The 25,657-nt window shown below is 42.6% G+C and overlaps 1 protein-coding gene across 1 annotated transcript; it reads left to right on the forward strand.

Annotated features, from left to right (window-relative positions):
- The first annotated feature begins 72 nt into the window (after positions 1 to 72).
- Positions 73 to 13,053, forward strand: gabarapl2 (GABA(A) receptor-associated protein like 2). The gene is made up of 4 exons (XM_014148919.3): positions 73 to 355; positions 3,105 to 3,160; positions 11,116 to 11,288; positions 12,555 to 13,053. The coding sequence occupies exons 1-4, from the start codon at positions 322 to 324 to the stop codon at positions 12,643 to 12,645; spliced, it is 354 nt and encodes a 117-aa protein (XP_014004394.1). The 5' UTR covers positions 73 to 321; the 3' UTR covers positions 12,646 to 13,053.
- The last annotated feature ends 12,604 nt before the right edge of the window (positions 13,054 to 25,657 follow it).

A 25,657-nucleotide genomic window follows, 5' to 3' on the forward strand; every position in this document is an offset into this window, starting at 1 on the left:
CTCTCACTACCATATTTGGTAGTGAGGGGACACGCAAAACGGATGCATCCGATGAAATATCTGTCTCAATGTTCCATCTGTGGTTTTACAGTCGACAATCCCCCCCTCCCCGGCCCCCCTACAGAATAGAAATGGTACAAACAGACAGTGACATCACCATCACCTCCTTGGGCTAGACAGGCGTTCGAAGGGTTGCTGCTACATTGTTTACATTTTAGTTGTTACATTGTATCGTTTTACATAAAATCGACAATAACCTGCCTGTTTACACGTTCAGGTTTGAATTTCAACATCACGTCATAGCGCGAGGATTCTGCAAAAATGAAATGGATGTTTAAAGAGGATCATTCCCTCGGTAAAGGGATTTTAATTATGTCACATGTAATTGCCTGTGTAATCTCCTGTACAGATTTAGTTATCGGTTTTGAAGTGCCAAGCTGATGATGGCATGAGCAGAATAGATTGCATGTGTCGTACGTTGGGCCACAAACACAGAAATAAAGCTTGGAGCTTGAACAGAAGGCTAATATGGTGCATGTGTTCACGTACTGGCCTACAGGTTATTCGTAAGATAATGTATTTTATAAACACCATCATAACTTTTACTCGAATCACAATGAGGCCAACGTTACCCTCCCGGAACCTTACTGGTTCCCTCAGTAATGCATAGTATGCATGTATATTAAGGTAATTAAGTATAGGGAACATAATAGCACACTATTTAAAAATATATATATAAACAGAATTTATTAATGCAGGTTATTACATTGAGAGTTATCTTTTTTAAAGAGACAAAATTGAGAGAGAGAACTGTCCCAACATATAAGCAGTTATAAGCTACCAGTTATATGACTAAAAATGCACATTTTGTCCCCCATTCTAAATGTTTTTTCATGTACTTTACACCATTTTCTTATTTTAATCTTATCACTTGATAAAGGATCTACTCAATTATGTCTAATTATAGGGCTTATATCTAGGCTAATGAAACTGACAGCATTGAACCTCAATGGAATTCTCACACTTATACTGTTTTTGTGTCGAATCCGGTTCAAACTGTTCTGTTCTGGTTTTTGATATTTTCTTTTCACATAGTCCTTTTCAGCTTGGCATCTGTGGTGGGTGTGTAAACAGCTCAGTACTGCTCAGCTTGGCTGTACTTGGCTCACCTCATTAGTTGGAAAAGGGTTCTAGTGGCATGCATGACATGGCGTGGCTGCCAGAAACCAGCTATATAATGGAAAAGGTTGAGCTCTAGTCTAGTAAATCTAACATTAACTTATATAGCTATCTAGATCATTACTATGTCTGAAACATTAGTTGAAAGTTGACAGACATATGTGTTGAGATACGTGTATGTACAGTGCATTCGGAAAGTGTTCAGACCCCTCCCCTTTTCCCACATTTTGTTATATTACAGCCTTATTCTAAAATGTATTAAATAAATACAAATCCTCATCAATCTACACACAATACCCAACAATGACAAAGCGGAAATAGTTTTTTAGACATTTTTGTAATGTATAAAAAACAAAAACAGAAATACCTTATTTACATAAGTATTCAGACCCTTTGCCAAGAGACTCAAAATTGAGCTCAGATGCATCCTATTTCCATTCATCATCCTTGAGATGTTTCCACAACTTCATTGGAGTCCACCTGTGGTAAATTCAATTGATTGGACATGATTGGAAAGGCACACCCCTGTCTATATAAGGTCCCACAGTTAACAGTGCATGTCAGAGCAAAAACCAAGCCATGAGGTCAAAGGAATTGTCCGTAGAGCTCCGAGACAGGATTGTGTCAAGGCACAGATCTGGGGAAGGGTACCAAAACATTTCTGCAGCATTGAAGGTCCCCAAGAACACAGTGCCCTCTATTATTCTAAAATGGAAGAAGTTTGGAACCACCAAGACTCTTCCTAGAGCTGTCCACCAATCCAAACTGAGCAATCGGGGGAGAAGGGCCTTGGTCAGGGAGGTGACCAAGAACCCGATGGTCACTCTGACAGAGCTCCAAAATCCTCTGTGGAGATGGGAGAACCTTCCAAAAGGACAACCATCTCTGCAGCACTCCACCAATCAGGCCAGACAGAAGCCAGTCCTTAGTAAAAGACACATGACAGCCCGCTTGGAGTTTTCCAAAAGGCACCTAAAGGACTCTCAGACCATGAGAAACAAGATTCTCTGGTCTGATTAAACCAAGATTGAACTCTTTGGCCTGAATGTCAACTGTAACATCTGGAGGAAACCTGGCACCATCCCTACGGTGAAGCATGGTGGTGGCAGCATCATGCTGTGGGGATGTTTTTCAGCCGCAGGGACTGGGAGACTAGTTAGGATTGATGGAAAGATGAACGGTGCAAAGTACAGAGAGATCCTTGATTAAAACCTTCTCCAGAGCCCTCAGGACCTCAGAATGGGGTGAAGACAAGACAACACAGGAGTGGCTCTGGGACAAATAGCTGTTCAGTGACGCTCCCCATCTAACCTGACAGCTTGAGAGGATCTGCAGATAAGAAACTCCCCAAATACAAGTGTCCCAAGCTTGTAGCGTCATACCCAAGAAGACTCGAGGCTGTAATCACTGCCAAAGGTGCTTCAACAAAGTACTGAGTAAAGGGTCTAAATACTTATGTAAATATGATATTTCAGTTTGACATTTTTTTTAAACAGTTTTTGCTTTGTCATTATGGGGTATTGTGTGTAGATTGATGAGGGGAAAAAACTATTTAATACATTTTAGATTAAGGTTGTAATGTAACAAAATGTGTAAAAAGTTAAGGGATCTGAATACATTCCAAATGCACTGTATTGGCATTGCACATTGCTTCCACATGGAATGCTTAGAACAAGTGTGTTCCCTCACATCATCAGTAGAACATCTCCAAAACGACTCTATTACTACCTACTATTACTGTTTACTGTGCTGTCTCAGTCTTCTGTTTATCTGCTGTCTTAAGTGAATGGAGGTAAATGTAGGAGCTGTGGAAAGGAATTCCCTTTTAGGAGGACAATACATTTATCTAATCTAATGTAAGTAGCTATATCATGCCACTACCTATGCCTGTGCATCTAATCCTACTTTTTTCTTCTCTTTCTCAGAACACCGATGTGTGGAGTCTGCCAAAATACGCAACAAATATCCTGACAGGGTACCGGTGAGTGAATGAAAGGGATCGACCTAGGGGTTAGAGTGTTTTCCTGTGTTAGTGTCTATGCACCCTCAGCGGGTGCATCCGGTTTTCAGCGGAAATGGAAAGCTGAAGCTAGTCTGTGACGCAACTTCTGCTTTTCATGCGCCGGTACTTTGGCAACTAGTACGTTTTTTTTTATTGTCCCGCTTTGGCCTGGATGTGTCGATGTGTAGTTCATACATGCATAATCTATAAGCAGAATTACTGTTTTACCTCAATTAGCCACGAAATACCTAGTTTGAAGGCTGTGCATCGCCATTTACTCTACATTTACCTCCACAGGCCAGCCACCTAGCAATTAGAGTTTCAGCCAATGAGGTTCATCCCCTCGCCAATTGACAGCTAGGAAGTAGAGCAAGAGAGAGAGAGAGAGCAATGACGTGGTGCACATATCTGCACATTTGTGAAGTAGTACGCAATTTTTGGGACCACTTTTGGCTCGTGGGCGCTACTTTCAAAACTACTGCCTAAAAAGTATACAAAAGTTCTGGAGAATATCTTTAACAAGGTGACACTCCATCTTAACTCCTCATCTACATATACTGGATTGGTTGAACAGTGCAGAAGAGAACATCAGACTGTTTTTTTTCTCGTCAAGACCTGAAAGAAAGAAATGCTGTATTTATTTTACGCCTTGTGCTGGGGAGAATAAAAGGCCATTCTAAAATGTGCAGTTTTGTCACAAAACAAAATGCCACAGATGGCTCAAATTTTGAAGGAGCGTGCAATTGCAATGCTGACTGCAGGAATGTCCACCAGAGATGTTGGCAGAGAATTTGATCGTTGAAATTGTTTGAAATTGAAATTGTTACATGTTGCATTTATATTTATGTTCAGTATAGTTATAGTTGATCAATTATTGTTATTTATTCATTGTTGTGACATTTTTACGCACTTTTTCTCCCCAATTTCATGATTACAATCTTGTCTCATCCCTGCAACTGCCCAACTGGCTTGGGAGAGGTGAAGGTTGAGTCATGCATCCTCTGAAACATGACCCGCCATGCCGCACTTCTTAACACCCGCACGCTTAACCCGGAAGCCAGCTCCACCGATGTGTTGGAGGAAACACCTTTCAACTGACAACCGAAGTCAGCCTGCAGGCGCCCGGCCCGCCACAAGGAGTCCAATTCACACGCTCCCTCAAAACTTGAGACATCTGTGGTGTTATGTGACAAAACTGTACCTTTTATTGTCCCCAGCAAAAGGTGCACCTGTGTAATGATCATGCTGTTTAATCAGCTTCTTGATATACCACACCAGTCAGGCGGATGAATTATCTTGGCAAAGGAGAAATCCTTACTAACAGGGATGTATATCAAATATGTGCAGAAAATCTGAGCGAAACAAGGTTTTTGTGCATATGGAAAATGTATGGGATATTTTATTTCAGCTCACGAAACATGGGACCAACACTTTGCATGTTGCGTTTTATATTTTTGCTCAGTATAAATACTGCACTCTGTCCCACAAAACGTATTTGCTAGATTCATGATAGTATTGTTAGAAGAAGCAAAGGAATGTGAACTTCAAAACATGATGTCGTTTTATTGGAAATTGTAGCTGTTGTTTGTTGGCAATTAATTAATCTGCTAACTTCTGACTTGATTTACTGCAGCTAGAAAGAGATCAGTTGATGGCTTCTAAAACAGCTCTATCTACAGATTGGTAGATGCTATTCCTAATCCATTATCAGATTTGAAAAGCAGAGAAGTAGGGAAAGATTTCATACCATCTTTGCTTTTGTCCGACTTGTTGGGGGAGTGGTCAAAACGGCAGTTGTTTGCAAGGAAGTTTGTCGAAGATTGATGCTGGGGCTTTTGCTTCGCAAGCCCCACAACAATTAATTTGAAGAATTTATCTGCATGGTATGTTTTGTTGGCTAGCTAGCAAGGCAGTTTTATAGGAATTCTTCACCCCCCAAAAATGTTATTAACTGCCAATATGCCAACATTCCGTTCAAACAATACAGTCAATCCATAGTCATACACTGGCTGAAATCAGTTGACGATAGGACTTAGACAAGTTGTAAATTTAGGAAGTACTGATATTGTATCATATAATAGCACAGACATTTATGTCTGTTTACATATATTTTAGAGGCTGTTTATACAGAAAATGTGTATAAAACCCATATAAACTGTACTTATAATTATATGACAATATTGTCATCACCACCTTCCGGAGACACCTGAAACCCCACCTCTTTAAGGAATACCTGGGATAGGATTAAGTAATCCTTCTAACCCCCCCCCCCCCCCCCCAAAAAATAAAGATATAGATGTACTATTGTAAAGTGGTTGTTCCACTGGATATCATAAGGTGAATGCACCAATTTGTAAGTCACTCTGGATAAGAGCGTCTGCTAAATGACGTAAATGTAAATGTAATTGTAGGTCGACAATAATTATTTTACACAATTTCTTCTACTTCACATGCCTTACTTTTATTTTCCTGTACAAGTAAAATCAGGAAGTGCATAACTGACGCCTATACTGCCATTCATTCCAAGTAGACTGGTCTGGATTTTTCCCTGCCATTTTCACCCCCTTCTGTAACTTTTAGGTTTGATGACATAGCCCCTCTAGTAATTTAATAGGATTTCTATGGGCGCTTTCACATATCCCTTTATGATCCAGATCCTGGAGCGTTTTAGAACCTGATCTGCGCTATAAAGCATGTATGTAATGCAAACAAACCCTGCCTGAAACGAATCCTGGACTTGCTTGAGTAGCGGGTCCAAGATCCAGGACCAGAGAGACCCTGTTCTACACCTGTGTCACGACTCCCGCCGAAGTCGACCCCTCTCCTTGTTCGGGCGACGTTCGGCGGTCGACGTCACCGGCTTACTAGTTGCCACCGATCGATGTTTCACTGTTCGTTTGGTTTTGTCTTTATTGTGTACACCTGTTTTGAGTTTTCCTAATTATGTTCATTATTTAAACCTCTGCATTTCCTGTTTGTCTTGTCGGTGATTGTTTGTCTGTTTTGTGTAGTTGGAGGTGTTTCTCCTAACTATGTATTTTTTATGAGAAGATGGATTGATACATTTTAGTAAACACGTTTTGTTTACCTTCATCCCTGTGTCCTGCGCCTGACTCCTCCACTTCTCTAAGAAAATCCGTTACAGAATCACAGACCACAAATGGAGTCAGCAGGAGCAGCCAGTTCTCCTAGTCATCTAGAGGAGCACGTTCAGCAGCAGGCTAAAATGATACAGGATCTAATGACGGCCATGGATTGCGTGCTGCTGACCATGGAGAGAGTGGAGAGGAAAGGCTGTCCTGCTCCCGAGAGCGTATGACGGAGCAGCTGCCGGGTGTCAGGGGTTCCTACTCCAGCTAGAGCTCTACCTGGCGGCTGTCCAGCCGCCGCCCTCGGGACGCGAGAGAGTGAGCGCCCTCATCTCCTGTTTGACTGGTAAAGCCCTAGAGTGGGCCAACGCTATCTGGGAGGTGGAAGACCCGACTCGGGAAAACTACGAGGACTTCTCCCGCCACTTTCGGGCAGTGTTTGATCATTCACCAGAAGGAAAAGCGGCGGGAGAGCGCTTGTTCCATTTTAAAGCAGGAGATGAGGAGTGCTCGGGAGTTTGCACTGGATTTTAGAACTCTGGCGGCTGGTGCAGGATGGAATGAGCGGGCCCTGATCGATCACTACAGGTGCGGTTTGCGAGAGGACGTTCGTAGGGAGCTAGCCTGCAGGGACACCACCATCCACCTGGACCAGCTGATGGACTTATCTATCCAGCTGGATAACCTGCTGGCCTCCCGCGGATGTCCGGATCGGGGTCCGTTGGTTCCATCCTCCAGTCGCTTAGACCCAACACCAATGGAGTTGGGCGGGGCTGGTACTAGGGAGACCGGAGGGCAAACCGTTCCATGCACCAGAGGTGACCGCAGAGGACACACTGCTGGTCGGTGCTGGGGATGTTTTCCAGGTAGTCGAGGTGGTAGGCGGAACACTGGTGGTTCATCTCAGGTGAGTAGGCACACGACTCACCCAGACTCCCCTGTTGCTCACATGTGGTTATCTATAAGATTTCCGGGGTTTTCCCCGCATTCCCAGCATAAGGCGCTAGTAGATTCAGGCGCACCTGGGAACTTTATAGATCGGTCTTTGGCCAATAGATTAGGGATTCCTATTGTTCCCGTTGATGTTCCCTTCCCTATACATGCCCTAGATAGTCGTCCTTTGGGGTCTGGGCTGATTAGGGAGGTCACAGTTCCCATTGCTATGGTGACGCAGGAGAGTCATGAAGAGAGTATTAGTCTCTTTCTGATTGACGCTCCTGCGTTTCCCGTTGTATTGGGGCTTCCCTGGTTGGCTTCTCATGATCCTCTTATTTCGTGGCAACAGAGGGTTCTTAAGGGATGGTCCTGTCAGTGTTCAGGGAGGTGTTTAGGTGTTTCCTTAGGTGCCACCACGGTGGAGAGTCAAAACCAGGTTTCCACCATGCACATTCCCCCCGAATATGCCGATTTGGCAATCGCCTTCTGTAAAAGGAAGGCGACTCAATTACCACCCCATCGACCGGGGGATTGTGCGATAAATCTCCTGGAGGGGGCTGCACTTCCCAGGAGTCACGTGTATCCTCTGTCACAGGAGGAGACGGCGGCTATGGAAACATATGTCGCTGAATCTCTGGGACAGGGATACATTCGGCCCTCCATTTCACCTGTCTCCTCGAGCTTCTTTTTTGTGAAGAAGAAGGATGGAGGTTTACGCCCGTGCATTGACTATCGAGGTTTGAACCAGATTACTGTGAAATACAGTTACCCGCTACCTCTGATCGCCAGTATGACAGAGTCATTGCTCGGGGCGCGCTTCTTCACAAAATTGGACCTCAGGAGCGCGTACAATCTGGTGCGTATCAGGGGAGGGGATGAGTGGAAGACGGCATTTAGCACTACATCTGGGCACTATGAGTACCTCGTCATGCCGTATGGGTTAATGAATGCTCCATCCGTCTTCCAATCATTTGTGGATGAGATCTTCAGGGAGCTGCACGGGCGGGGTGTAGTAGTGTATATAGATGATATTCTCATATACTCCACCACCCGCGCTAAGCATGTGTCCCTTGTGCATACGGTGCTTGGTCGACTGTTGGAGCATGACCTTTACGTCAAGGCGGAGAAATGTCTGTTCTTTCAACAATCCGTCTCCTTCCTTGGGTACCGTTTGTCCGCGTCAGGGGTGGAGATGGAGACTGACCGCATTTCAGCCGTGCATAATTGGCCGACTCCAACCACGGTAAAGGAGGTGCAGCGGTTTTTAGGGTTTGCCAACTACTACCGGAGGTTTATCCGGGGCTTTGGCCAGGTGGCGGCTCCCATTACCTCCTTACTGAGGGGGGGACCGGTGCGGTGGTCGGCTGAGGCGGACAGAGCTTTTGGTAACCTGAAGGCTCTGTTTACCACGGCTCCAGTGCTGGCGCATCCTGATCCCTCCTTAGCGTTCATAGTTGAGGTGGATGCATCTGAGTCTGGAATAAGGGCTGTGCTATCTCGGCGCTCGGGTAACCCACCAAAACTCCGCCCCTGTGCTTTCTTTTCGAAGAAGCTCAGCCCGGCGGAGCGAAACTATGACGTGGGGGATAGGGAGTTGTTAGCTGTTGTCGGGGCTCTGAAAGTGTGGAGACATTGTCTTGAGGGGGCTAGACACCCTTTCCTCATTTGGACTGACCACCGAAATCTGGAGTATATTCGGGCAGCGAGGAGACTGAACCCTCGCCAGGCTAGGTGGGCCATGTTTTTCACACGCTTTTCTTTCACTCTTTCTTATAAACCAGGTTCCCAGAACGTCAAGGCAGACGCACTGTCCCGGCTGTATGATACAGAGGAGCGGTCCACAGAGCCCACTCCCATAATTCCAGCCTCATGCCTGGTGGCACCGGTGGTATGGGAGGTGGACGCGGACATCGAACGGGCGTCACGTGCAGAACCCACTCCCTCCCAGTGTCCCGTTGGGCGCGTTTACGTGCCGTTTGATGTTCGCGATTGTTTCATCTGTTGGGCCCACACATCACCCTCCTCTGGTCATCCTGGTATAGGTCGGACAGTGCGCTGCCTTACGGGGAAGTACTGGTGGCCCACGTTAGCCAAGGACGTGAGGGTTTATGTCTCCTCCTGTTCGGTATACGCACAGTGCAAGGCACCTAGACATCTGCCCAGAGGGAAATTACAACCCCTTCCCGTTCCGCAACGACCGTGGTCACACCTATCGGTGGATTTTGTGACGGATCGTCCACCGTCACGGGGGAACACCACGATCCTGGTCGTTGTGGATCGGTTTTCTAAGTCCTGCCGTCTCCTTCCTTTGCCCGGTCTCCCTACGGCCCTACAGACTGTGGAGGCCCTATTTACCCATGTATTCCGGCACTATGGGGTGCCTGAGGATATAGTCTCTGATCGGGGTCCCCAATTTACGTCTAGAGTCTGGAGGGCGTTTATGGAACGCCTGGGGGTCTCGGTCAGTCTTACCTCAGGGTTCCACCCCGAGAGTAATGGGCAGGTGGAAAGAGTCAACCAAGAGGTGGGTAGGTTTCTGCGGTCCTATTGCCAGGACCGGCGTGGAGAGTGGGCATCATTTATCCCTTGGGCGGAGATGGCCCAAAATTCCTTACGCCACTCTTCCACTAACCTTACCCCTTTCTCAGTGTGTGCTAGGGTATCAGCCGGTCCTGGCACCATGGCATCAGAGCCAGATCGAGGCTCCTGCGGTGGATGAATGGTTTCGGCACTCGGAGGAGACATGGAACGCTGCCCATGTACGTCTTCAACGAGCCATCAGGCGGCAAAAGGCGAGTGCCGACAGCCACCGCAGTGAGGCCCCGGTTTATGCACCGGGGGATCGGGTCTGGCTCTCGACCCGAAACCTGTCCCTTCACCTGCCCTGCCGGAAGCTGGGTCCGCGGTTTGTGGGGCCATTTAAAGTCCTGAGGAGATTGAACGAGGTTTGTTATAGGTTACAACTTCCCCCTGATTATCATATTAACCCCTCGTTCCATGTCTCTCCTCAGGCCGGTGGTAACTGGTCCGCTCCAGCTGTCGGAGGTACGGGAGGTTCCTCCGCCCCCTCTGGACATCGAGGGGGCCCCGGCATATACCGTACGAGCCATTATGGACTCCAGGCGTCGGGCGAGGGGCCTTCAGTACCTCGTGGAGTGGGAGGGTATGGCCCGGAGGAGCGAAGCTGGGTACCGGCGGAAGACATCCTGGATCCATCGTTAATCCAGGATTTTCATCGCTTCCGTCCGGATCGCCCTGCTCCCCGTCCTCCGGGTCGTCCCCGAGGCCGGTGTCGGCGCGCTGCTGGAGCCGCACGTCGGGGGGGGGGGGGGTACTGTCACGACTCCCGCCGAAGTCGACCCCTCTCCTTGTTCGGGCGACGTTCGGCGGTCGACATCACCGGCTTACTAGTTGCCACCGATCGATGTTTCACTGTTCGTTTGGTTTTGTCTTTATTGTGTACACCTGTTTTGAGTTTCCCTAATTATGTTCATTATTTAAACCTCTGCATTTCCTGTTTGTCTTGTCGGTGATTGTCTGTTTTGTGTAGTTGGAGGTGTTTCTCCTAACTATGTATTTTTTATGAGAAGATGGATTGATACATTTTAGTAAACACGTTTTGTTTACCTTCATCCCTGTGTCCTGCGCCTGACTCCTCCACTTCTCTAAGAAAATCCGTTACAACCTGTTTTAATGTTATACGTCAATGTACAATAAGGTTGTTATTGGAACGATGTACCTGGCTGAATACATTTTAAATAAATAAAATATTGAGCACACTGGATTGTGTAAAATCTCTGGAACTTTGGAAGTTTGTTTTTGGCTGTGCGTACGTCGTAACACAAAAGGATGTTATAGGTCATATCCCTGTTGGTGTGTGTTTACATATGTTATTTATCTGCTTCTCAGGTGATAGTGGAGAAAGTGTCTGGCTCACAGATAGTGGACATCGACAAGAGAAAATACTTGGTACCTTCTGACATCACAGTGGCCCAGTTCATGTGGATCATCAGGAAGCGCATCCAGCTGCCCTCGGAGAAAGCTATTTTTCTCTTTGTTGACAAAACTGTTCCCCAGTCCAGGTGAGATTAAATTGATTTAACTGGAGGAAGGGGTGTGGGCTGTGAGTAGTATTTCTCAAAACACTGGATGAGTCCTGAGTGCATTGTTTTTCACTCTGTTCCAATGATCTACCGTGTTATACAACCATCCACAGAACTGTTGCATTCTTATACCAGCCTAGGTTTAATCCCATGTGGTCGGTATGTGCATTTGTTTGTGTCCATCTCTGTAACTAAAGACAATGAACATTCAGTTTCAGTCTCTGTTAAATCAATCAGAGATGTATAGCCACACCAATCTCCTTCACTTACACCTAATCTTGGTTAATACAGAACTAAAATCTCACGTAATTTGATCAGACATCATGTTACGTAGTCTGCCAACAAGAAATTACATTCACGTAATCACACCTACAAATCTACCCCAATCAGTCCCTCCAGCTGGGTCTGATTGTTAGTACTATCTGTCAAAAACCTGTAAAATACATGTACCTACCAATGCATTATGTGGGTAGACTGTACACATGGTTATGGGGTTTGACTGAATAAACCTTGAAATTAGATTCTTAAAAACTCAGCTTCCTTGTTTGTCTATAGACAATACCATTCTGATGTAAGATAACATTTTTGAACAGATCACGGGTGTGTTATGTTCGTCGTAAAGATGGGACCAATGCGCAGCAGGAATGTGTATGCTCATCTTCTTGTTTATTGAGAAGAAAACAAAACACTTAATCAAAACAACAACGGCGAAACAACAGTCCTGTGAGACACACAGCTACACATGGAACAACTATCCACAAAAACCCATGAAAAAACACCCCTACTAAATAGGACCTTCAATTAGAGGCAACGAGGAACAGCTGCCTCCAATTGAAGGTCAACCCAATAAACTAAACATAGAAATAGAATAACTAGGACATAGAAATAGACTAACATAGAACATTAACCAAAAAATCCCGAAACACATAAAACAAACACCCCCTGCCACGTCCTGACCAAACTTACAATAACAAATAACCCCTTTACTGGTCAGGACGTGACAGGGTGACTCAGAAGTCAGATGAGTTCCTGAATGTTTATTGTGTGTGGGGTATGTATAGGAGGAACCTTGATGTTCAGCTTATAGGAAGGCAACGCGAGACTAATAGAGGAGTGAATGTATGTGCATGCATTTGTGTTCTGAATTCGAAATGTGACTGGTTGGAGGATGCATCTGTTTTAAATCTTTGTGTGTTCTAGAAAATCTATGTTCAAATGTGACCAATGTCTTTCTCTATCCTGCAGTCTGACAATGGGACAGCTATATGAGAAAGAGAGAGACGAGGATGGCTTTCTGTACATGGCGTACAGTGGCGAAAACACATTTGGTTTCTAGGCCTTCACACAAAGTTGAGTTGACACAACCCTTGCATCCTACTTGACCCAATCATCCCATTATTTCTTGCAGACAAGCTTGATTGTATCGCTATCATAATAAAGATGTGTGGAAGAAGTGTGTTAGAAACCTCAACACTAATCATGTATTTGTATTACTAGTATCACTCATAGCATATTATATTGAAACTATAAATTGTATATTTGATTACTTTTAGGTAAAGAATGTTGTTGCATTATTATTAGCAGTTTAACATATTAATGTCAGCTATGATATACAGTAATAACGGTTTTCTTTTAATTTGTCAATGTTTGATTTGTTTATTATCTTTAAAGATGATATATACCAATAATTTGAATATATGAAAGGTAAGGTAGCCTGAGGACCAATAAAAACACAGAAAATGGCTCTTATTCTCTGTACTCATTCAAAACAACAATTGAATTTTCTTAACAGAAAAATATTCACGGATGCGTATATTATTCTGGACACATACAGGAACAAAGACTGTCACACATACTGTATATATTGACTCAGATCTCATGAACATATCTACCACTTTTCCTCATTCCAGTTTACCATATTCCTCAAAGCTCTCCATAGACACATGAAACTAAAATCGTAATAATAATAAAGACAAAGCAACCAAAAGGGCTAGAAGGGGACACTGACCACGTGAGCTCCAAACTCTTTTTAAACTCAGGTCTTTGCATGTCCTGACAAAATTGGTCATTGTTCCCTTGGCTCATCTGCAAGTACAATAATGCTTCATGACAGTGTATGGCTGTGTGCTTTCACCTGTGTTTGAATGTCCCTCTAAAATCACACAGCATTATGTACAAACCGGTCTCTCAGTCCCTTGTTGCTGTAAGCAACAAAGTCGTGCTGTGCTTAAGTGAAACAGCAGCAGGTTTAGGTCACTGGAGAGCCACAGTGGGAAGGCCTCTGAGCCCAGCTGCAGTCAGGCCTGCTGGTATGACAGAGCCGCCTGCTAGTAGTCCCAGTACATCTGGACTCAGCTAACAATTCTAGGGAGGGAGAACGTTTTTGTAATGTTACCCGTAATATTTCCCTAATGTTTGAGTCTACAGTTTTCCGTTAGTTAGGGGGACATTCTCTCTATAGCTAGGTTTCCATCCAGTTGGTGACAGATTTTCATGCAAATATTCTAAAATACGCATAAAAACATTTTCCCACCAGAGATGTGTTTCCATCAAATTGACTGGTTGTGAATAAAAGGCTGTGCGTGATGAGGTAGTGCACATAAAAATACCTTTTGTGGTTAAATTCCCATTTACTGAATAAAAAATCAAAGTTAAATGGGTTTCCATCTCATTTTAAACTGTATTGATGGTTTTCTCACAAAATATGTTGCATTATATAGTGAGTGTGCCCCTGCTGGTATTGGCACGTGCGCTCTAGCCAACAGCTCACAGATACAATGCGTGTATAGCCTACATGATGAGATTATTAAGGACAAAGGAGCGAAAATGTTATTTGTTTAAATGGCAGGCCAAGCCTCGATGATCATGTCATCACCAGAATAAGACTCAATATGTATTGGAAAGGAAAGGGAGATATATTCAGTTCTGCAACTGACTAGGTATTCAACCAAAATGTGTCTTCCGCATTTATCCCAACGCCATTTATCCGAACAGCATTTATCAGAGAGGTGCGGGGGGCTGCCTTAATCAATGTCATCGGGGCAGTTGTTGTTGGGGGTTAACTGCATTGTTCAACGGCAGAACAGCAGATTTTTCTACCTTGCCGGCTCGAGGATTCAAACCAGCAACCTTTCAGTTATTAGTCCAACGTTCTTAACGAGCTCATCGCCTTGCACTTTCACCACCCTGTGAAGTTCATCATAACTTATTTCATCTGTAGCTTAATAAACTGCATGCTTTCCCAGTGCAGCTTGGCAGGGTCGTGTTTCGGAGGACACATGGTTCTCAAACTTCTCCTCACCCGAGGCGTTGCAGCGATGGGACAAGACGGTAACTACCAATTGGATATCATGAAATTGGGGAGAAAAAGTCAAACATGTCAACGTGTGACTCCAAGTTTACATCAATATGATGGTTATTATATCAATATTTGCGCATAAAAGCATTTCAACCGACATTTCTCGCATAATTAATTTCACAGACACAAAAAGATCTCACCTTGTCCAGTGTATTTTGTTTTGTCGACATTTGGAAAGTTTACCGAAATGTTCTGTTTTCATCAGGCCTGTCATTGTCATGGGGTGCGTAACTGGTGGCAGGGAAGTCAGATGCAGGAGAGCAGAACTTGGTAATAGCTGGAGCAGTTTAATAGTAAAACCAACGGCATAAGAAAATACAAAATATGGGCACAATAACCCGACGCGCACCAGTCAAACAAATATGCACAAGCACTTACAATAAACAATACCACACAAAGACATGGGGGGGAACAGAGAGTTAAATACACAACACGTAATGAGGGAATGAAAACTAGGTGTGTGGGAAAACAAGACAAAACAAATGGAGAATGAAAAATGGATCGGTGATGGCTAGAAGACTGTCGACGTTGACCGCCGAACACCGCCCGAACAAGGAGAGGCACCGACTTCGGCAGAAGTCGTGACAGTCATTAAATGTTTGATCCGACATGTACTTTGCGCGCATTAAAAGGTTGGATGCAAACCTGGTTTATGTTAGCAAAAACCTTCTGAGAACCTTTTTAACATGTTTTGTCGTTAGGATAATATTCCATCAATGTCCCACCAAACATACACAGAACATGGTTGACATGTCCTAAAAAAATAAGATATTAATGTTGCAAGAGCATTCATTTGTCTAATTTTCTATGGGGTTAGGAGAATGTTCCATCAACGTCCCACCAAACATGGTTGCCATATTTTCAGAATATAAGATATTAATGTTCTAGACACATTTCATGAGAACCTTGCAAGAACATTCCTGTCCAGTTTTCTGAGGGTTATGAGAATATTCCTTCTATCAACGTCCCAACAAACATACACAGAACATTGTTGCCATGTTCTCAGAACATAAGATATGAATGGTCTAGACACATTTCATGGAAATGTTGCAAGAACATTTCTGTGTATCAGTTGTCAGGACACTGCCTGAGGGTCCCAAAGAAATGTTTATAATACAGTTCACCTGACTGGTGAAACACTGATCTATTCATAGCTCTTTGTCTGTTGGTGATACTCACACACAGTGTTTTTAACATACAGTGTTTTCAACTTACATATTTGATGTCCTTTGACATACATGATTACATTATGCATGTTCATTTATACAGTAATAATATTTAACAGTATTCACCTGGGATTTGAACTCACAACCTCTTGGTTCCATGGTACACCGATCTTCCTGCTGCATCACCATGTTCATGTCATGTATCGGTTAATCTGACTAATCTCATCATTGATTTGATTGACTTATTTCAGAAATTAAAGGGCTTTAAGTATCGTTGTATTTTGTTGGTGGGGCAGAATATTCCATCAACGTCCCACCAAACATACACAGAACATATCCCAGGTGAAGACATAATAATAACTGTATAAATGAACATGCACAATGTAATCAACTAGGTCAAAGTGTCAAATATGTAAATTGAAACACAATCCAGGCCCTGATTGGTGAACCACTGATCCATTCATAGCTCTTTGTCTATTGGCAAGGTCAGGGATACTCCCACACACACACAGCTTTTAACATACATGTTCGACAAGAGTAACAAGGTGTGATATGTAAAGGAACTTTTTTTCCTTGTATTAGTCATCTCAGGGATCTTGAAAACATAACAGAGAAGCAATTAAATGTTTTTGCTCATCACTAAACAGTAAATAAAGATGAAATCATAAAATGACACTAAAACTGTTTAGGACTTCACTAAATACTTAATAATAACAAACCATATGTTAAAAGACGCAGAGTTGTCCTTTAAGACTCCAAACTATCTCCTGCATACTGTCACCATTTATTTACATCCTTTAGGAGTAAATCATTCTCTGTCCCATTGGAGTGCAGCTATATTTAATTGTCCAGGGGAGCAGTATGCCCAATGAGTGCTTTCTATTTTTATTTTTTTAAAGGATCATGTTACCAGTTAATAAGATTGTGAAAGCTCAAATACATACAGTGTGTGTATGTGTGCACATACACACATACATACACTCTGCTGCTAATGTCGAAGCCTCTCCACTCGAACTCAGACACAGGAAATTAAGTGGTGTTGGCAGGCATGGAGGAATGAGGTGGATGTGCAGGCTGATGAGATGCAGGGTCTGGGTCTCAGAGACCGAAACACACAGGAATCCTAGGGACATGTTTCCATACCCTGGAAATAAATCCTTAGTTTTCTCAGTAGTGTAAAAAGGGTTCATTCCATAGAAGTAGAATGATTCATTCTCATTCAATGGTTCATTCACCACCTCACCTCCTGTCACCTCAGGTTAATACGTCATGGTAACGGTGACTGGGTTTCTGTATTTGTTGTTTCTGTTTGTTTGTGTCTGTAGGGGAAAGGACCTCCCCAGCTAACAAGAAATGTTCCCATAACTTTAGAGAATGTTCCTTTAAGAGTCTCATTAGGTCATTAACTAACATTTTCATAAGAATGTTCCCGTGATGTACAAGGAATATTTCCAAGAGACCATTGCCTTAATGTCAAATAGAACTTACCCAGAATGTGGTTACCATGTCCTCAGAAAATAAGACATTAATGTTATAGACAGGTTTCATGGGAACGTTACAAGAACAGTCATGTGTCCAGTTTTCTCAGGATTAGGAGAAAATTGCATCAACGTACCACCAAATATACTGTACACAGAACATAGTTGCCACGTTTTCAGAACATAAGATATTCATGTTCTAGTCATGTGTCATGGGAACATTGCAAGAACATTCATGTGTCCTGTTTTCTGAGGGTTAGGAAAATATTTCATCAATGTCCCACCAAACATACAAAGAACATGGTTGCCATGTTGCCATGTTGAAATACGTTCTAAACACGTTTCATGGGAACCTTGCAGGAACATTTATGTGTATCAGAAACAAGAAACATAATTTTTTCAATATGTTCTGAGAACATGGCAATCATGTCCTGCGTACAGTATGTTTTGGGAGACAATGATTGAATATTCTCCTAACCCTCATAAAATTGGACCCATGAAACCTGTCTAGAACATTCATATCTTAAATTCTTAGAACATGGTAACCACATTGTGGGTAAGTTCTATTATATTTGACATTAAGGGAATGGTCTCTTGGAAACATTCCTTGCACATCACGGGAACATTCCTATGAAATTGTTAGTTAACAACCTAATGAGACTCTTAGGGACATTCTCTGAAGTTGTGGGAACGTTTGTTGTTAGATGGAAAGCTCCTTTCCCCTACAGACACAAACAAACAGAAACAACAAATACAGAAATTCAGTGTCTGTTACCATGACGCATTAACTTCTAAATCACAAGACCTGAGGTGACATGAGGTGACGTGGTGAATGAAACATATAATAAGAATTCATCAGTTTATGTCTATGGAATGAACCATTTTTACACCACTGAGGAAATAAAGGATTTATTTCCAGGGTGTGGAAACATGTCCCTAGGATTCCTGTCCTCTGTGTTTCTGTCTCTGAGGCCCAGACCCTGCATCTCATCAGCCTGGACATCCACCTCATTCCTCCATGCCCCGCCGACACCGCTTCATTTCCTGTGTCTGAGTTCGAGTGGAGAGGCTTTGACAGCAGCAGAGTGTGTGTATGTGTGTGTGTATGTTTGTATGTGCAGGTGTATGTATTTGAACTTTCACAATCTTATTAACTGGTAACTTGATCCTTTCACAAAAGCACTCATTGGGCATACTGCTCCCATGAACAATTAAATGTAGCTGCACTCCAATGGGACAGAGAATGGTTAACTCCTAAATTACCTAACTAAATGGCGATAGTGTACAGGAGGTTTTCTGTTACGTTTTCAAGTAGGATCCGTAGGATGACTAACACAATAAATGATGGACAGTCATTTTCAGCAGTCTATATAACCCATCTGTAGATTTCTAATCATATTAGAACTCCCTGCTATATGTTGTTGTGGTTGTCTTTGTCTAATAACATCTCTAAATATTTTAAATAGATGCTCAAAAACCTACAGAAGGATATTTATAGTCAGCTTACTCAAATATTTTTAAGTTGTTCAAGGCTCAAACTCCCATGATTCCATTCTGCAAAACCACTCCCCCCATCACCAACCGAAGTCGCAGCTCTGGCAGCACTCGTGCCCTTTCCAAATAGCCTATGTTTTCATACTGAATTTCTTGTAACCGTCATACTTTTATTAGTTCCAATAGGCCTCCATGGTTGTTGGATGGTTGCTTGGTCAGTCGCTGAGGCTGTATTTGTCTGTAATTGTTGAAAACACTTTATTTCAGATGCAGTAGGTTTAGCTACTTATCCAGCTAAACATTCTATGGCGAGAGAAAGCTTTTGTAATGATACCCGTAATGTTCCCCTAAAGTTTTCTGTTAGTTTGAGGAACATTCTATCTATGTTGGCAAAAACAAACTGAGAACCTTTTTAGCATGTTTTGGCATTAGAGTTAGGAGAACATTCCGTTAATGTCAAACAGAACATACCCAGAACGTAGTTGCCATGTTCTCAGAACACAAGATATGAATGTTCTAGATATGTTTCATGGAAATGTTGCAAGAACATTCATGTGTCCAGTTTTATGAGGGTTAGGAGAATATTCCATCAACGTCCCACCAAACATACACAGTTTCGTGTTTTATTAGTCGTATGCCACCATGTCTGTGTCATGTTTCCTGCCTGGTCTCATAGACTAGACTTGACATAGTAAATCCGGGACACTCAAATTAGTATGATACAGTATGTTACATTTGGTATGGTTACATAAGACATAAAATTACTTAAGCCAATATCAAAACTATGGTGGTTGGTCAGGGTGGATGGGTAGGCGTATAACGCGAATGTCTAGCAACCCAAAGGTATAACGTGGATGTCTAGCTACCCAAAGGTTGTGTGTTCTAATCTCATCACAGACAACTTTAGCTAATTAGCAACTTTGCAACTACTTACTACTTTTTAGGTACTTTGCAACTACTTACATGTTAGCTAACCCTTCCCCTAACCTTAACCCTTTAACCTAACTCCGAACCTTAACCTTAACCCTAACCCTAACCCCTAGCCTAGCTAAATTAGCCACCTAGTTAATATTAACGTTAGCCACCTAGGTAACGTTAGACAAAACAAATTGGAATTGTTAATATATTATACGTTTTCCAAATTCATAACATATTGTACGAATTGAAAGTCATAACATATCATATGAAATGGATGATGTACATCCACAAATTAATACATACCATATGATATGTAACATATCATACTAATTGGAGCGTTCTGAATTTATGTTCACTATGTTACGTCTACCCCTGAGTCCAGGTTAATGAATTGCTTATTCTGACTATATTCATCTTTGATTTTATTTACATATTTCAGCAATTTAAGGGCTTTCAGTATAGTTGTCTAATGCTGGTGGTGCATGTTAACCCTGTTTTAATGATACTCCTGAATCACTATGATCAATAAAAGTTTTTCTTGGGTGTAGCCTACTTTTAACAGAGCTGAAATTTACTTCAAAGTGCATTCACCCTACTGCTTACAGCCTTACACCTATAAAGTTGTTTCAGATCTTCACAAGTGCCTATGGAGGAGGGGGTAGAGTTTCTTCTGGACAGGACAGGGCCTAACTATACTTGCCCAGTATGCACATGTCCTAGAGATATCCCTTATTGGGACAGTCATTGGTGCTGGTGGACTGGGTTCGAGATTCTTAAGCAAAATATGTTAATGTAATTATTTGGCAACACTTACAACACACATTTCTGATCTACTTAATATTAGTTTCTCATTAGCTAGGTTTTCATCCAATTGCCAACAGATTTTCATGTGAATATTCTAAAATCTGCATAAAAACAATGAGCCAATTTTCCCAACAAAGAGGTATTTCCATCAAATTGACTGAGCGTGATAACAAGTGCACATAAAAATAACTTATGTGTTTAAATTCTCATATATCCAATAAAAAAATACACGTTCTGGCTTTCCATTGCATTTTCAACTCTACCGATGGTTTTGTCACAAAAAATGTTGCGATATATAGCGAATTTGCCCACTCTGGTATTGGCACGTGCGCTCTAGCCAATAGCCTACATCAGGTATTCATAAACTGGGTATGCGCAATGCCGTCAGGTGTACGCCAAATAAAAATGTGATTCACATTTTTTTTAAATAAACACATATTCAAACACATTTTCAAACAGTACATTTATATTTTATTTATATTTTCCATACTTTAATTTTGGGTGAGGTTTTTTTCTCGCCTGAATAGCCTCGTTTCACTGCAAAAAATAAAATGTAACCATCTAGTGTTCAGCAAAATAACACAATGTCAAATAGAGGTAGCCTAGTCAAATAATTAACATCCAATCACATTAACTGTTACTCTCTCGCGGGAAACCTTCACTCTTGCGCAGACACTTAGAAACGAAACATGACAATTTGAAAAATAAGCCATAGTAGCTTTTTGAGCGAGAATAAAGACGACTTTCTAGTAGTAAGACATGTATAAAAGCAACAGATACCATTAATAAGAAGGGGCTAGAAGTGTCTTATATGGTGAGCTACCGAGTGGCTAGGACAGGCAAGCCCCATACTATTGTGGACTTAATTATTCCTCCTGCCGTGAATATGGCTGGGACAACGCTTGGAGAAAAGGCCAAAAAAACTATACAGACAATGCCTTCATCAAACAACACCGTTTCACGATGCCTCATTAACGTGGCAGGAGATGTTTTGAAACAAATACTGCTTCGCATACAAGCCAATGAATTATATGCGTTACAGCTGGATGAGTCAACAGACGTGGCGGGCCTGGCACAGCTCCTGGTATATGTCCGTTACGTTTATGGGGTGTCAATTAAGGAAGACATCCTCTTCTGGAAACCACTGGAAACCAGGACAACATGAGAGGATATTTTTAAAGTACTGGAAAGCTTTGTGACATCAAATGGACTTTGGTGGTCAAGATGTGTTGGTATCTGTACTGATGGCGTAAAAGCCATGACAGGGAGACATAGTGGAGTGGTAACAAGTGTGCAAGAAGTTGCTCCCGACGCCACTTGAGTACACTGTAGCATCCACCGAGAGGCTCTTGCTGCCAAGGGAATGCCTGCTAGCTTGAAAGACGTTTTGGACACTACAGTGAAAATGGTTAACTTTGTTAAAGCAAGGCCCCTAAACTCACGTGTTGTCATGCCCTGATCTGTTTCACCTGTTCTTGTGATTGTCTCCACCCCCTACAGGTGTCGCTTATTTTCCCCAGTGTATTTATCCCTGTGTTTCCTGTCTCTCTGTGCCAGTTCGTCTTGTATGTTTCCAAGTCAACCAGCGGTTTTCCCGTTCTCCTGCTTTTTGCATTCTCCTTTTTCTAGTCCTCCCGGTTTTGTCCCTTGCCTGTTTCTGGACTTTGTACCCGCCTGCCTGACCTTTCTGCCTGCCTTGTCCACGAGCCTGTCTGCCACTCTGTACCTCCTGGACTCTGATCTGGTTTTGACCTTTTTGCCTGTCCACGACCATTCTCTTGCTTACCACTTTGGATTAATAAACATTGTAAGACTCCAACCATCGGCGTCCTATGTCTGCATTTGGGTCTCGCCTTGTGCCTTGATACATGTATTTTCTGCATTATGCAATGATGTGGACAGCGACCATGTAACGCTTTTACAACATACAGAAGTGCGCTGGTTATCAAGGGGCAAAGTATTGACACGTTTTTTTTAATTGAGAGACGAGCTTTAAGTTTTCTTTACTGACCATAATTTTCATTTGTCTGACCGCTTGCAAGATGATGGGTTTCTGACACGACTGCCCTATCTGGGTGATGTTTTTTCTCACCTGAATGATCTTAATCTAGGATTACAGAGACTCTTCGTAACTATATTCAATGTGCGGGACAAAATTGAGGCTATGATAAGAAGTTGGAGCTCTTCTCTGTCTGCATTAACAAGGACAACACACAGGTCATTCCATCATTGTATGATTTATTGTGTGCAAATGAACTCAAGCTTACAGAGAGTGTCAAATGTGATATAGCAAAGAACCTGTGTGAGCTGGATGCACAATTACGCAGGTACTTTCCCGAAACGGACGACACAAACAACTGGATTTGTTATCCCTTTCATGCCCTGCCTCCAGTCCACTTACCGATATCTGAACAAGAGAGCCTCATCGAAATTGCAATAAGCGGTTCTGTGAAAATTGAATTTAATCAGAAGCCACTGCCAAATTTCTGGATAGGGTTGCGCTCAGAGTTTCTTGCCTTGGCAAATCGCGCTGTTAAGACACTGATGCCATTTGCAACCACGTACCTATGTGAAAGTGGATTCTCGGCCCTCACTAGCATGAAAACTAAATACAGGCACAGACTGTGTGTGGAAAATGATTTAAGACTGAGACTCTCTCCAATACAACCCAACATTGAGGAGTTATGTGCATCCTTTCAAGCACACCCTTCTCATTAACCTGTGGTGAGTTATTTACAATTTGTGACGAACATATAAGGTTTTATATGTAAGATGGCTAATTAAAGAGCAAAATTATTGATTATGATTATATTATTATTTGTGCCCTGGTCCTATAAGAGATCTTTGTCACTTCCCATGATCCGGGTTGTGACAAAAACTCACACTCATTCTTATGTTTAATAAATGTATCGTATAGTGTGTGTGTGGCAGGCTTACAACGATGGGAAAAAATAACATTTGAGAGTGTGCTGACCCTGGTGCTAGAGGGGGTACGCAGCTGGAGGTTGAATGTTTGAAGGGGTACGGGACTATAAAAAGTTTGGGAACCGCTGGCCTACATGATTCAATTTTTATGGACAGAAGAGCTAGAATATTTGTGTATGTCAAATGACAGCCAAGTATTGATCATCATGACCCTCAATATTTATTGGAAAGGAGCATCAAGATCATCACCTTGCACTTTCACCATCCTTTGAAGTTCTTCATCATTTATTTAATCTGTAGCCTAATAAACTGCGTGATTTAACGGACCCGAGTCGTAGTGGAAGGACCACACATGCCATCGCATCACTTCGATATTATGGTTATTATATAAATATTTTGTCATAAAAGCGTTTCCACCTCCATTTCTCGCATAATACATTATACAGACAGAAATATCCCACTTTGTCTAGTGTATATTGTTTTGTCAACATTTGGAAAGTTCACAGACAAATTAGCTGTTTCCATCAGCTAATTTGACGTGCTCGACACTGCCTTTGTCTTTCTGCTGCTGATGTGGGTGCCATCATTCCCTAGATGTTTCCATGGATAACATTAAATCAAAGATTCTTAGAATACATGAACACACTATAATCCTTGAGTAATTTAGGATCTAGAGCGACTTAAAGGAACAACTGAAGTTAAGAGCCTTGCCCAACTCTCCTACCACTAGGCTACCTGCCTTAAAATACAGTGGCTTGCGAAAGTATTCTCCCCCATGGCATTTTTTCTATTTTGTTGCCTTACAGCCTGGAATTAAAATTTATTTTTTGGGGGGTTTGTATCATTTGATTTACACAACATGCCTACCACTTTGAATATCCAAAATATTTGTTATTGTGAAACAAACAGGAAATAAGACAAAAAAACTGAAAACTTGAGCGTGCATAACTATTCACCCCCCCAAAGTCAATAATTTGTAGAGCCACCTTTCGCAGCAATTACAGCTGCAAGTCTCTTGGGGTATGTCTCTATAAGCTTGGCACATCTAGCCACCGGGAGTTTTGCCCATTCTTCAAGGCAAAACTTCTCCAGCTCCTTCAAGTTGGATGGGTTCCTGCTGGTGTACAGCAATCTTTAAGTCATACCACAGATTCTCAATTGGATTAAGGTCTGGGCTTTGACTAGGCCATTCCAAGACATTTAAATCTTCCCCATTAAACCACTCGAGTGTTGCTTTAGCAGTATGCTTAGGGTCATTGTCCTGCTGGAAGGTGAATCTCCATCCCAGTCTCAAATCTCTGGAAGACTGAAACAGGTTTCCCTCAAGAATTTCCCTGTATTTAGCGCCATCCATCATTCCTTCAATTCTGACCAGTTTCCCAGTCCCTGCCAATGAAAAACATCTCCACAGCATGATGCTGCCACCACCATGCTTCACTGTGGGGATGGTATTCTCGAGGTGATGAGAGGTGTTGGGTTTGCGCCAGACATAACGTTTTCCTAGATGGCCTAAAAGCTCAATTTTAGTCTCATCTGACCAGAGTACCTTCTTCCATATGTTTGGGGAGTCTCCCACATGCCTTGTGGTGAACACCAAACGTGTTTGCTTATTTTCTTATTTTTTCTGGCCACTCTTCTGTAAAGCCCAGCTCTATGGAGTGTACGGCTTAAACTGGTCCTATGGACAGATACGCCAATCTCCGCTGTGGAGCTTTGCAGCTCCTTCAGGGTTATCTTAGGTCTCTTTGTTGCCTCACTGATTAATGCGCTCCTTGCCTGGTCTGTGAGTGAGCTCCGTGGGATGTTCAAAGTTGCTGATATTTTTTTATCAAGCAACCCTGATCTGTACTTCTCCACAACTTTGTCCCAGACCTGTTTGGAGAGCTCCTTGGTCTTCATGGTGCCGCTTGCTTGGTGGTGCCCCTTGCTTAGTGGTGTTGCAGACTCTGGGGCTTTTCAGAACAGGTGTTTATTTACTGAGATCATGTGACAGATAATGTGACACTTAGATTGCACACAGGTGGACTTTATTTAACTAATTATGTGACTTCTGAAGGTAATTGGTTGCACCAGATCTATTTAAGGGCTTCGTAGCGAAGGGGGTGAATACATTTTCCCGCACCACTTTTCTTTTTTTTGGAATTTTTTTAAACAAGTCATTTTTTCCATTTCACTTCACCAATTTGGACTATTTTGTGTATGTCC

This window comes from Salmo salar, chromosome 16 (assembly GCF_965601325.2).
Source record: "Salmo salar chromosome 16, fSalSal1, whole genome shotgun sequence".
NCBI lineage: Eukaryota > Metazoa > Chordata > Actinopteri > Salmoniformes > Salmonidae > Salmo > Salmo salar.

Bases quoted from the DNA above. Each gene is read 5' to 3' on its own strand.
- gabarapl2 (XM_014148919.3), top strand. From the start codon at position 322: ATGAAATGGATGTTTAAAGAGGATCATTCCCTCG. The intron at 356-3,104 runs GTAAAGGGATTT...TCTCTTTCTCAG, and splicing joins TAAAGAGGATCATTCCCTCG to AACACCGATGTGTGGAGTCT. The intron at 3,161-11,115 runs GTGAGTGAATGA...TCTGCTTCTCAG, and splicing joins AATATCCTGACAGGGTACCG to GTGATAGTGGAGAAAGTGTC.